General features: G+C 43.6%; 1 protein-coding gene across 1 annotated transcript in view; it reads left to right on the top strand.

Moving 5' to 3' along the window:
• Positions 1 to 13000, top strand: part of LOC124799106 (armadillo repeat-containing protein gudu) — a 205876-nt gene that overhangs the window by 33203 nt on the left and 159673 nt on the right. The window contains exon 4 of the mRNA XM_047262645.1: positions 11646 to 11855. Coding sequence (XP_047118601.1) covers positions 11646 to 11855 — 210 coding nt within the window. The remainder of the gene's footprint in view (positions 1 to 11645; positions 11856 to 13000) is intronic.

Genomic DNA, 13000 nt, shown 5'->3' with positions numbered 1-13000 from the left:
ACGAATACACTCGGGAGGTAGCATTCACCAGGTCTACATCGTGAGTGCAAGCGACCATCACTTGCGTGAAAGCAGAATCTGCTTTCATCGCTGAAGACTACGGCGCGCCGTTCCATCTTCCGAGCGATCTCTGACGGCTTCAGTCGAGCCGTGGACGTCGATGCTGTGGTGTGCGTGGAAGACGGGCTAAAGGTGTGCGTGCCCGTACTCCCACTGCTAATAACCGGCTCGCCAGAGATCGTGTTGACATATCCGGACTCTGAAGCCTTTTCATCTGTGCTGTGGAAGCTGTACGATCTGACACTGCTGCCCCTACAATATGACCAACCTGGTGGGCGTCTGTACTCTGTACCCTGTCTACTGGTGTGAGAATGTTCACGTGACCACTGACACCAGCATCATTGCACAACTGACGCAGTACGTCCGATTTGTGTGGCAATGCTGCGAAAGGACCATCCCACCACTAGGAAGGCTACAATGTGACCCCTTTCAAACTCGCTCACTTGGCTGCAGGAAGCACGGTTGCATCTTCATTGTATGGCTGCCTGCTTGCTTCACTCGTTTGCACCACAATGAGTCTTCTGGCAGTGAGAATTTCCTATTAAGAGGCTCTCTGGTAGCTATACCACTAAGCTATCTGCTGACAAACGACGCTGAAACCGTCATCATTACATTTACTATCACCCAGGTGGCACATGCCGTCATCGGATCAAAATCTACGTGGTTTTTCCAGGTGTACTAGTTTCTTTCTGATTTTGTATCTAATCAAACTTCCTATCAAAACGATTTCTCCTCCCCTGGACCGCTGATGTGTAAGCTTCCCAGGCATGGAGCGATTCTCGTTCCAGTAACTACACAACTGGCCATTAAAATTGCTACACCACGAAGATGACACGCTACACACACGAAATTTAACCGACCGGAAGAAGATGCTGTGATATACAAATGATAAGTTTTTCAGAGCAGTCACACAACATTGGCGCCGCTGGCGACACCTACAACGTGCTGACATGAGGAAAGTTTCCAACCGATTTCTCATACGCAAACAGCAGTTGACCGGCGTTGCCTGGTGAAACGTTGTTGTGATGCCTCGTGTAAGGAGGAGAAATGCGTACCATCACGTATTCGACTTTGATAAAGGTCGGATTGTAGCCTATCGCGATTGCGGATTATCGTATCGCGACATTGCTGCTCGCGTTGATCGAGATCCAATGACTGTTAGCAGAATATGGAATCGGTGGGCTCAGGAGGGTAATACGAAACGCCGTGCTGAATCCCAACGGCCTCGTATCACTAGCAGTCGAAATGACAGGCATCTTATCCGCATGGCTGTAACGGATCGTGCAGCCACGTCTCGATCCCTGAGTCAACAGATGTGGACGTTTGCAAGACAACAACCATCTGCACGAACAGTTCGACGACGTTTGCAGCAGCATGGACTATAAGCTCGGAGACCATGGCTGCGGACATCACAGACAGGAGCGCCTGCGATGGTGTACTCAACGACGAACCTGGGTGCACGAATGGCAAAACGTCATTTTTTCGAATGAATCCAGGTTCTGTTTACAGCATCATGATGGTCGCATCCGTGTTTGGTGACATCGCGGTGAACGCACATTGGAAGCGTGTATTCGTCATCGTCATACTGGCGTATCACCCGTCATGATGGTATGGGGTGCCATTGGTTGCACGTCTCGGTCACCTCTTGTTCGCACTGACGGCACTTTGAACAGTGGACGTTACATTTCAGATGTGTTACGACCTGTGGCTCTACCCTTCATTCGATCCCTGCGAAACCCTACATTTCAGCAACATAATGCACGACCGCATGTTGCAGGTCCTGTATGGGCCTTTCTGGATACAGAAAATCTTAGACTGCTGCCCTGGCCAGCACATTCTCCAGATCTCTTACCGATTGAAAACGTCTGGTCAAGGGTGGCCGAGCAACTGACTCGTCACAATACGCCAGTCACTACTCTTGATGAACTGTGGTGTCGTGTTGAGGCTGCATGGGCAGCTGTACCTGTACACGCCATCCAAGCTCTGTTTGACTCAATGTCCAGGCGTATCAAGGCCGTTATTACGGCCAGAGGTCGTTGTTCTGGGTACTGATTTCTCAGGATCTATGCACCCAAATTGCGTGAAAATGCAATCACATGTCAGTTCTAGTATAATATATTTGTCCAATGAATACCCGTTTATCATCTGCATTTCTTCTTGGCGTAGCAATTTTAATGGCCGGTAGTGTACAAGGATCATATTGCACCTCTTAGTGTCCACTCATGGTTACTGCTAGGAACGAACCTTCGCTGTCGCCTGCATGCCAGCAATACACACACAAGATCCACTGTTGAGTCTAGAGATGTAGTATTACTCGTTACTACAGCCCGCCGCCGCTATTGCTCGCACACACGAGAGAGAACTGCGACAGCAGTAGCCTTACACCTGTGTGTTCCGATAGGACTTCTGATTTCCGGCCATTTAATAGTGAATCGACGTGAAAGGTTGATGTAAAATGCCACATCCAACAGTGGATCACCAAAAGCAGTAACTGTTTGCCTTGTACTCCATAGCACATGAATTTACCCAATGTCCCAGTTCAATAACGGTCATGCTTTTGTTTTCTTCACTTGACACATATAAGTTAGAAGCAGTGGGTTAATTACAAATTTACGATACCATTAGAAAAACTTAGTTGACTGCTTGTGATAAGAAGGACATCTGGGTTCGAACACTAGTTTGAGGCAAACTTTAATTTGTCTTGAGATATTCGTATCAAGCTCTACTGTTTCGAAATAAGTAATTTTGAACCTATATTTATATAGACTTCCCTCCTCCTTTTGGCCCCAGACTCAGGGAACTTAAATATCATCCGGTATTTACCTGACACCCTTATCCTATTATTTGCGATACAAGTAATGAATTCTTCGGCTTACATTCTGCTAAGGCTCCCACTTAGAATTAAATCACTTTACTTTAAACGTGGTAAACTGGTAGCCATTATATTCAGTTATTCAAATCTTATGTAAACAGTTTTATTTTGTACTGTAACCAAAAATATTTCAGCTAACAATTTCGGATAACTTCAGTTGTCGAGTTGAGAAACCATAGAAGTTCATCACACACATATTTTGTGCCCATGTCTTGATATGTGGTAGTCAGAAGCATAACTCTCGCAGGATTAGATTAGATCAGATGTTCTTTTTGTTGACCATATCCATAGTGAGATCTTCAAAGACGTACAACATGTAATAATACAAGATTAAATCGTACATATTTGAAAAAAAAAAAAAAGAGAGAGAGAGAGAGAGAGAGAGAGAGAGGAAGAGACAGAAATGTGCTGGTGTCTCTCCCACAAATTCTTAGTGAAATAGACCTCATGAATGTCAAAAACTCAAAAAATCATAAAAAGATTTTCATTAAAGAGCTGTCTGTCCCCACAGGAGAGCGATCAGCGCAGTGGGACACCCTGTGGGGTGCTCAGGTTCGATTCCCAGCTGGGTTATATTTTCTCCTGTTAGGCACTGGGTGTTGTGTCGTCTTTACCATCATTTAATATTCATCGACATGCAAGTCGCCAAAATGGTGTCAACTAAAAAGATTTGCAGCAGGCAGCCGCAGCTGGTGCTCCTGGCCTAGCCATATGCATTATTATTATTATTACTATTTCAGAGATAACGAACTTATCTCAAAAGCAAATGACTATGCTGTACACTGAGCTACAGATGAGAATTCTCATGGATGTCCTAGCCACACATCATCAAAGAGAAGATCAGTTTACGACGTCTTGTTTGCAATGATCACATTTCTGCACTGAAGATGAGCAAAAGTCAGTTTTATGTAACACAGACGTTATTTGATAAATATATATCCACTAAAAATTTACTAGTGCCACCAAATAAGTCACTTAGGCTCCTCTTAATATTACCTTTATTAGTTGTTACACTTTCCATAGCTGCTGCTAAGACATTGAAAATGTATGTTCCTGAATAATGGATATCTTTCTGGTCCAAAGTAAGCGACATTAAATCTTTAGGAAAATTATTCTTATCTTTAGCATTGATTCCATGAACTGTGTTGTAGCTTTACAAAAGAGATATATTATTTATGGCTAATGTTCCACATCAAATCAGTTAATCAAAAAAATGGTTCAAATGGCTCTGAGCACCATGGGACTTAACTGCTGTGGTCATCACTCCCCTAGAACTTAGAACTACTTAAACCTAACTAACCTAAGGACATCACACACATCCATGCCCGAAGCAGGATTCGAACCTGCGACCGGAGCGGTCGCGCGGTTCCAGACTGTAGTGCCTAGAATCGCTCGGCCACTCTGGCCGGCAAATCAGTTAATCATCTCTAGCCGAACGGCTTGTAAAGTGGCCTGGATGCACATAAATACCACTTCTAGCATCTCTTATAAACAGGCAACTACATGTTTTTAAATGTTACTGTTATCTGTTCTTTTTTAGTTATCTCATTGTTACTTGAATCTTGGGCCTGAGACGCACAAGTTTCATGTGGGACGCCCTGTATATCAGGAAACTATAGTGAGAATCCCCAGTTCCTTGAACAAGCCTCTGCAGGACGTTTATCAATTCACGCCATACGTAATTCATGTTACACACTTGTATACTCTGTAAACATTAGCTTTGACTGGCGGTGTACATAAAAAAGGATTCTGTAATGGAATTATCAGCAGCATATCTATTGGAATTCTGGCCAACTTTGCAGCTGAATTACCTTCAAAAAGTGCAAGTGGGCTAGAAACTTCACAGCTCTACTACCCAAGAGGTCTTTATCAATGACATTATTATCAAGTGACAAGCTACATCCTCCTTATCTATGATGGCCTTAACATTCCAAGAAGGTACAACCCTTTTCTCGGGAAGGTGGCAACCATTAAAACGAAACAACCAAACACAGCGTTGTATCTTAGTGGCCATGAAATGAAAAAGCCAATCAGAAATAAGCCCAAGAACCGCCATTTTGGCTGTGCTCAAAATTATCCAAGTGATCTGAATTTTTTGCTCTATGTTATAAAGTATTTATGCAAAAATTACATAAAGAGTGTAACTTGCAGTAATTCCACATCTAAAATACATCACACATACACACATACACACACTCACTCACTCACATGCACATACATACACATACATATGCGCGCACCCTCGTAGTACAATATGCCATGAACCGACAGGTCAGTAGCACTTACGAATGTCCAAAGTTGATCCATGTATCATAATTGGTGCAAGACACAATGGACCCTCAAATGAAATATTTTCCTCATCTAAATTTTTCTATTATGGTTGTCAAGTGTCACATTGTTAATTCTATGTTCAAAATGTAGGCAAGAGTACGTCAGCAACTCAGTGTTCTGCCAGTGTTAATTCCATATCTTGTCAAAAGAGTACATCAACGAAACACACCCACATACACAATGTTTACGTCAGATGCTACAGAAGTGCCTCCACATCTAAAATACTTGAGGGGTGTTGGCAGTTCGATCAGAGAATGTGTTATTGCTGGTTAACAGAATAAATTAACATCACTTCATATTTTTACAAGTTGTTCACACTGTCACTTTACCAATTACAAATGGTTTAGGACTATTTGAAGTTACCCATAAGATAACTTTTGAAGAAGGTTGCAAACCTTTGCTGACGGGAAATAAGGCGCCAAGGCTATCTTAAACTGTATTTCCAATAATTAAATACTAAACAATATCAAAAATCGAATTATAATCCTCCAAAATTTGAAAACATGCAAAATCACACAACATAATCACGGACAACGGAAATGATCAAGCACAATTATTATAGGTGGGAAGAAACAGTTTTGCTGAGATATCAATTATTGTGATACCTCACTTAAATCGCATATTTTCCTAATACACAACGGAACATCACTATATGAAATGTTTACATACAACGCAACCTGGCCAAAGACAGTCATGGGCCAAGACAGATGTGAAACGTCGATATCTCGAGAATACAATCTTTGCATCGAAGTTAGAGTTCACCGCTCTGTTAACAATGAGGTCATTAGAGATGGAGAAGTAGCTAAGATTAGGGAAGGATGAGGAAGGAAAGTGGCTGTACCCTTGGAAAGCAACCATCCTGGCAGTTGCGTTAAGCTGTTTAGGGGAATCATGGAAAACCTAAATCTGAATGGCCAGAAGGGGATTGGAACCGTTGTCCTCACAAATATGAGACCAGTGTGCTACCCCCCTTAACTGCTGTTTGGTGAAGTGAGGCATTACTGAAACACTTATAAAAACGTCAAGTGATGTGAATTTGTTCTGTGAATCAGCAATAGCATAGACTCAGATCGAACTGCCAACGTACTTTACGTATTTTAGACACGGAGATACCATTATAACACTTAACACAGACTTTATATGTGCTTGTATGTGTATGTGTGTGTGTGTGTGTGTGTGTGTTTTGCTGACGTATTTTAGATGTGAAAATATTGCAAGTCACACCCTTTACGTATTTTTTTGGATAAATACTTTTGAACATGGTCCAAAAATTCCGATAGTTCAGATACTTTTGAGAACAGCCAAGATACGGCTCTGTGCCTGCACTTCGATTGCTCATTCCATTTTAATGTCTGCTGAAATACTATGCTGTGATTGGTTATATCATTTTAATGGTCACCACCGTTCAACGAAGTGAATTGCGGCTTCTTGAGGTAATGAAGGTGTGGTTTGTCACATGAAGATGACGTCATTGATAAGGATGGCGTGGCTTGTGATGTCATGGGTGGTATACCTATAAAGTCTGTAGCCCAATAGCACTTTTCAAGATCGTTTAAGTAAAAAGTGGACTGAAATGGCCAAAGACATACTAGTGTTAGGGGGTAAAACTAAGTGAAGTGTGCTAGCTTTTTTTATTTTACAAGTTTCAAACTGCATATATTGGATCTTTTCAAATGTTGTTGATAAAGAATTGTCTATGAACCACTAACTTAGGGTCACGAGTATTTTATTAAAGGATTTTCTAAATTTATACTTGATTTTCTGTTTATTGCAATGTTTGTATCATCTGCAAACAAAACAAACTTGGCACCTGGTAATGTTATTGATTAAAGACGGGATCATTGACATAGGGCCTTTGCGAGAAAATTAAGAACCCTAAGACGTAACCTTGTGGAACACCAAATGCAATTAGTTCCTTGTACGATGATGACTGAAAGCGTGATTCAGGGCCCTTTCTATTGATTCCTTTTGTTTCCTGTTAGAAAGATACCATTCGAATCATTCTGCAGCATTTCCTGTTATACCGTAATATTCTGATATTCTTAGAATGGTATTGTCATTCGCACATTAAACGCCTTCAGTAAATAACAGAACATATTAGTATCATTTAATTTAGTGTCAAAACTTAAGTATGAGGGGCAGTCAAATGAAAATGAGACAGATGGAAAAAAGTATGTAAACTGTTTATTATTTCTAAAGTAATCACCATAAGTGTTAAAACATTTGTCCCGCTTTGAGACAAGATGGTCAGTACCTTTATGGAAAAATGCTTGCAGTGCTTACAGAAGCCGGCCCCTGTGGCCGAGCGGTTCTAGGCGCTTCAGTCCGGAACCGCACTGCTGCTTCGGTTACAGGTTCGAATCCTCTTGGGCACGGATGTATGTGATGTCCTTAGGTTAGTTAGGTTTAAGTAGTTCTAAGTTTAGGGGACCTATGACCTCAGATGTTAAATCCCATAGTGCTTAGAGCCATTTGAACTTTCTTCTTCTTCTTCTTCTTCTTCTTACAGAACCACGATTGAATCCTGGCGTACACCTCTTCGTCTGAAGTAGATCGACGCCCACAAATGTGTTTCTTCAGGGCTTCCAAAATATGGAAGTCGCATGCGGAGAGGTCGAGACTGCATGGACGATGTGTGAGGATTTCCCAGCGAAACATCTGAGCGTAATCCAAACGCCCAGGAATGTCGACGGACGGAATCATTCTGTTTCAAGATAATGGCCACCCATATGTTGCCAAGATTGTTTCAAGGAAGCCGCAGAAGTTTCGCTGGAGGCGCTTACACATCCTCCATACAGTCCCAGTCTCTATCAAAGCGATTCCCATATTTTTATATCCCTGAAGTGAGATTTTCTGACTGTCGATTTGCTTCGGACGAATAGGTACACGCTTGGGTTCAATCACGATTCCTCTGTCAACTGCAAACACTTTTTTCCATGAAGACATTGAGCGTCATGTCTCACAGTGGTATAAATATACGAGGTCTGTCGAAAAAGTATCCGACCTCTGGCCAGAAAAAATATTTCGAATACCTGACGGGGTTGGGACCCAAATCCCCTTCAGAGTAGGCCCCCTGTGCTTGCACACACTTAGCCCACCGATCCTTCCACTGCTGGAAACACCTCTAGAAGTCTTCTTTTGAAACGGTGTTCAGCTCCGTCGTCGTGATCCGCATTATCCCTTCTCTACTCTCAAAGCGGGGTCCTTTCATCGGCGTCTTCAATTTTGGAAACAACCAGAAGTCGCAAGGAGCCATGCCTGGAGAGTAGGGAGGTGGCGAACGACTGTAATTTGTTTGGCCAAGAAATTTTGGATCAAGTGGGATGAATGTGCGGGGGCGTTGTCGCGATGCACTTACCAGTTTTTCGCCGTCCACGTGTCTGGTCTTTTGCTCCGAACTGCGTCACGGAGTCGCCGGAGAACATCTTGATATTACTCCTTTGTCACGGGTTGTGAGTCCGGTGCATATTCGGGATGCGCAGTTCCACGGACATCAAAGAACAATCAGCCTCACCTTGATTTTGCTTCGCACCTGCTGCACCTTCTTCGGCCTTGGAGACTCGGGATGCTTCCATTGCGACAACTGTCTTTTTGTTTCTGGGTCGTACCCATACACCCATGACTCATCCCCAGTTATCACGGTGTTCAGAAACCCGGGATCAGTGTTGGTGGTATCCAGAAGTTCCTGTGAAACGTCAAAACGGAGGTCTTTTTGTTCTGGCGACAACAACTTGGACACGAATTTCGCAGCCACTCGGTGCATGTTCAAATCACAATTCAAAATTGGATGTGCAGAATCTTTACTCACTCCAACCTCTTGGGAAATCTCCCGAACGGTCAAACGACGATCTGCCATCGCCAAATTTTGCACCCTCACAACAACAGTTGCAATTCGAGCAGTTTGGGGCCTGCGAGAGCGCTGATCACTCTCCGCTGATGTACGGCCATTTTTGAATCGGTTGAACCACTCCTTAGCTTGTGTTACACCCATCGTATCTTCACCAAACACCTGCTGAATCTTACGAATTGTTTCGCTTTGAGAATCGCGAAGCTGTTGATTAAATTCGATGCAGTATCTTTGCTCAACACGTTCAGTCGTCTTGAGAGAATCGGTAATCCGACGAACACGTTGTGTAGCACCTCACTCAGCGACCTACAGGCAGCGACTGAGGCGCTGGAAAGCGGGGACAAAATTCTCGCATGCGCATAAAAGTCTCTTCCTTTACCGTGTACAGTGGCGCCGCGCTATGGTCTCTATTTTGCGAGCGAAAACCAAAGATCGCGTACTTCTTAGATAGGCCTCGTATTCACAGTTATGGCAGTTATTTTTGGAGTAATAAATAGTTCACTTACTTTTTCCTATCTGTTTCGTTTTTAGTTAACTGCCCCTCATTCCTTCTCACTGTATGCGCGAGGACCCTTCTCAAACATCTGAACACTTTAGACTTCCAAACTGTGACGCCGATAGTATATTTATTCGTAGTCAGGTGCTTAAGTTCATATCACTTTTGGTGGTCAGTTTCTTTAGTTCTTTGTGCACGTGAGTGTCGTGACGGTGGTGGTTGTGGTTGGTGGGAGAGGGTGGGATGGAGAGGGGGTATTTATTTGTTGGTGTTGGCTCTGAGCACAATGGGACTTAACGTCTATGGTCATCAGTCCCCTAGAACTTAGAACTACTTAAACCTAACTAACCTAAGGACAGCACACAACACCCAGCGGTATTTATTTGAGTGGTTAGATGTTGTATAGATATGCACTACTGGCCATTAAAATTGCTACATCACGAAGATGACGTGCTACAGACGCGAAATTTAACCGACAGGAAGAATATGCTGTGATATGCAAATGATAAGCTTTTCAGAGCATTCACACAAGGTTGGCGCCGGTGGCGACACCTACAACGTGCTGACATGAGGAAAGTTTCCAACCGATTTCTCATACACAAACAGCAGTTGACCGGCGTTGTCTGGTGAACGTTGTTGTGATGCCTCGTGTAAGGAGGAGAAATGCGTACCATCACGTTTCCGACTTTGATAAAGGTCGGATTGTAGCCTATCGCGATTGCGGTTTATCGTATCGCGACATTGCTGCTCGCGTTGGTCGAGATCCAATGACTGTTAGCAGAATATGGAATCGGTGGGTTCAGGAGGGTAATACGGAACGCCGTGCTGGGTCCCAACGGCCTCGTATCACTAGCAGTAGAGATGACAGGCATCTTAACCGCATGGCTGTAACGGATCATGCAGCCACGTCTCGATCCCTGAGTCAACAGATGTGGACGTTTGCAAGACAACAACCATCTGCACGAACAGTTCGACGACGTTCGCAGCAGCATGGACCACGGCTGCAGTTACTCTTGACGCTGTATCACAGACAGGAGCGCCTGCGATGGTGTACTCAACGACGAACCTGGGTGCACGAATGGCAAAACGTCATTTTTTCGGATGAATCCAGGTTCTGTTTACAGCATCATGATGGTAGCATTCGTGTTTGGCGACATCGCGGTGAACGCATATAGGAAACATGTATTCGTCATCGCCATACTGGCGTGATGGTATGGGGTGCCAATGGTTACACGTCTCGGTCACCTCTTGTTCGCATTGACGGCACTTTGAACAGTGGACGTTACATTTCAGATGTGTTACGACCCGTGGCTCTGCCCTTCATTCGATCCCTGCGAAACCCTAAATTTCAGCAACATAATGCACGACCGCATGTTGCAGGTCCTGTACGGGCCTTTCTGGATACAGAAAATGTTCGACTGCTGCCCTGGCCAGCACATTCTCCAGATCTCTCACCAATTGAAAACGTCTGGTCAATGGCGGCCGAGCAACTGCCTCGTCACAATACGCCAGTCACTACTCTTGATGAACTGTGGTATCGTGTTGAAGCTGCATGGGCAGCTGTACTTGTACACGCCATCCAAGCTCTGTTTGACTCAATGCCCAGGCGTATCAAGGCCGTTATTACGGCCAGAGGTGGTTGTTCTGGGTACTGATTTCTCAGGATCTATGCACCCAAACTGCGTGAAAGTGTAATCACATGTCAGTTCTAGTATAATATATTTGTCCAATGAATACCCGTTTATCATCTGCATTTCTTCTTGGTGTAGCAATTTTAATGGCCAGTAGTGTATAAATATGATTTACTAATTTGAGTGTTACATCCATTAGTAATATAAAAGTGAAAACATGAATAAATGTTCTTTCTCTTCTGATTCATCGAATTAACTTAAAGTTCTAAGACTAATTATGATTATGAAATATCAAAATAAGTCCTGCCGTAAAAGAATAGTGTAAAGCGTTTATACTAGCAAGAACAGAATTCTCGTCATATTAAAAATATTTTGCACAAAATAGTAGTGTCTCTCTTATGTTTACAGCTTGGCTCCCTTTCCGTCCTGAGCAAAATCTCCACAAACACAGACGTGAGGCGGTGCGTCACCGACCTAGGAGCTGTACCTCTGCTCGTGAACATCCTTTCTGATCAGGCCAAGCACCTGCAGATCCTGGCCGCGGAGACGATTTCGAATGTCGCTAAGGTTAAGAAGGCGAGGAGGAGCGTCCGGCGGTGTGGCGGCATCCCCAAGCTGGTGAGTAAACGTACAACAACCGCCTGACTAATAGCGTAACTGAGTTGCAGCTCGACCGGGAGAAGTGTGCTGCACGTTTTACTACTTCAAGAGTAGCACGCTCTCGGCGCCTGTCTTCATTACAGCATTGCTTTCCTTCTACAGAAATAAGAATAATACAGACGATAAGATATTGCACATAATGGATTGTACGGGCTTCTTTTAATTTATTAGGTCTACAACTTTGCTTCCGCCGTTTTGCAGTAGACGGCATTATTGGAAAGTAGTGGCGCAAGTCGTAGGTCGTGTCATACAGTAAGCTTAGGCATCTGAGAACATAACGCAAACATTAGTCGATTTTTGATTGCACCTTAAAGTTATTCTCGGCTGAATATGTCAACTTATGACCCCAGTCCTCGTCATCTGTGGAAGGTTTTAATTTTCTGCTTTGATATGAAGAAATCTGAGGCTGAAGCTCATAAAAAGCTGGGTAAGGCCTATGATGAGACGCCTGTTAGTGACAGAACTTTGCAGAAAGCTTTCGATGCTACTGCAAGCGACGGGAGCAATCACAGGAGATCGTTATCGAAAGCAATTGATGTGTTTGAGCCGATTACTAAAAGACAATCGGCCACAATACAGTGATAGACATGAAAAAGTGATTTTTCAGCATGACAATGCTCGACTCCATGTCGCAAAACCCGCCAAAATATACCAGGAAATGTTGAAATGGGAAGTCCTACCTCACCCGCCGTATTCTCTAAACATTGTTCCCTTTGACTACCAACTTTTTAGTTCAATGGCACACGACCTGGCTGCCTAGTGCTTCCTGTCATTCGAACAATTGCAAAATTGGACCGATGCATGGATCTTCTCGAAAGACGCCCAGTTCTTCCGCCGCGGGATTCGTATGCTGCCTGAAAGTTGGGAGAAAGTAGTGGCCAGCGATGACCAATACTTTGAAACGTAAGTTATTTGTAAGATTCTCACAATAAAGTCTCGAACTTTGAGAAAAAACGGCGGAAGGAAAGCTGTAGTCCCATTATCCCACTACCTAACTAATTAAATATTTAGAATTAGATATAAGGAATGTACCTGTGGTGACACATTACTGCGTCGGGCTTATTAAGATTACAAGTTGTGCCCTCTAATTGTTGCAAGTGTGG

This window comes from Schistocerca piceifrons, chromosome 5, assembly GCF_021461385.2.
Source record: "Schistocerca piceifrons isolate TAMUIC-IGC-003096 chromosome 5, iqSchPice1.1, whole genome shotgun sequence".
In the NCBI taxonomy this organism is placed as follows: domain Eukaryota; kingdom Metazoa; phylum Arthropoda; class Insecta; order Orthoptera; family Acrididae; genus Schistocerca; species Schistocerca piceifrons.
The sequence above is the reverse complement of the archived record's forward strand: the minus strand, read 5'-3'. Positions and strand labels throughout refer to the sequence as shown.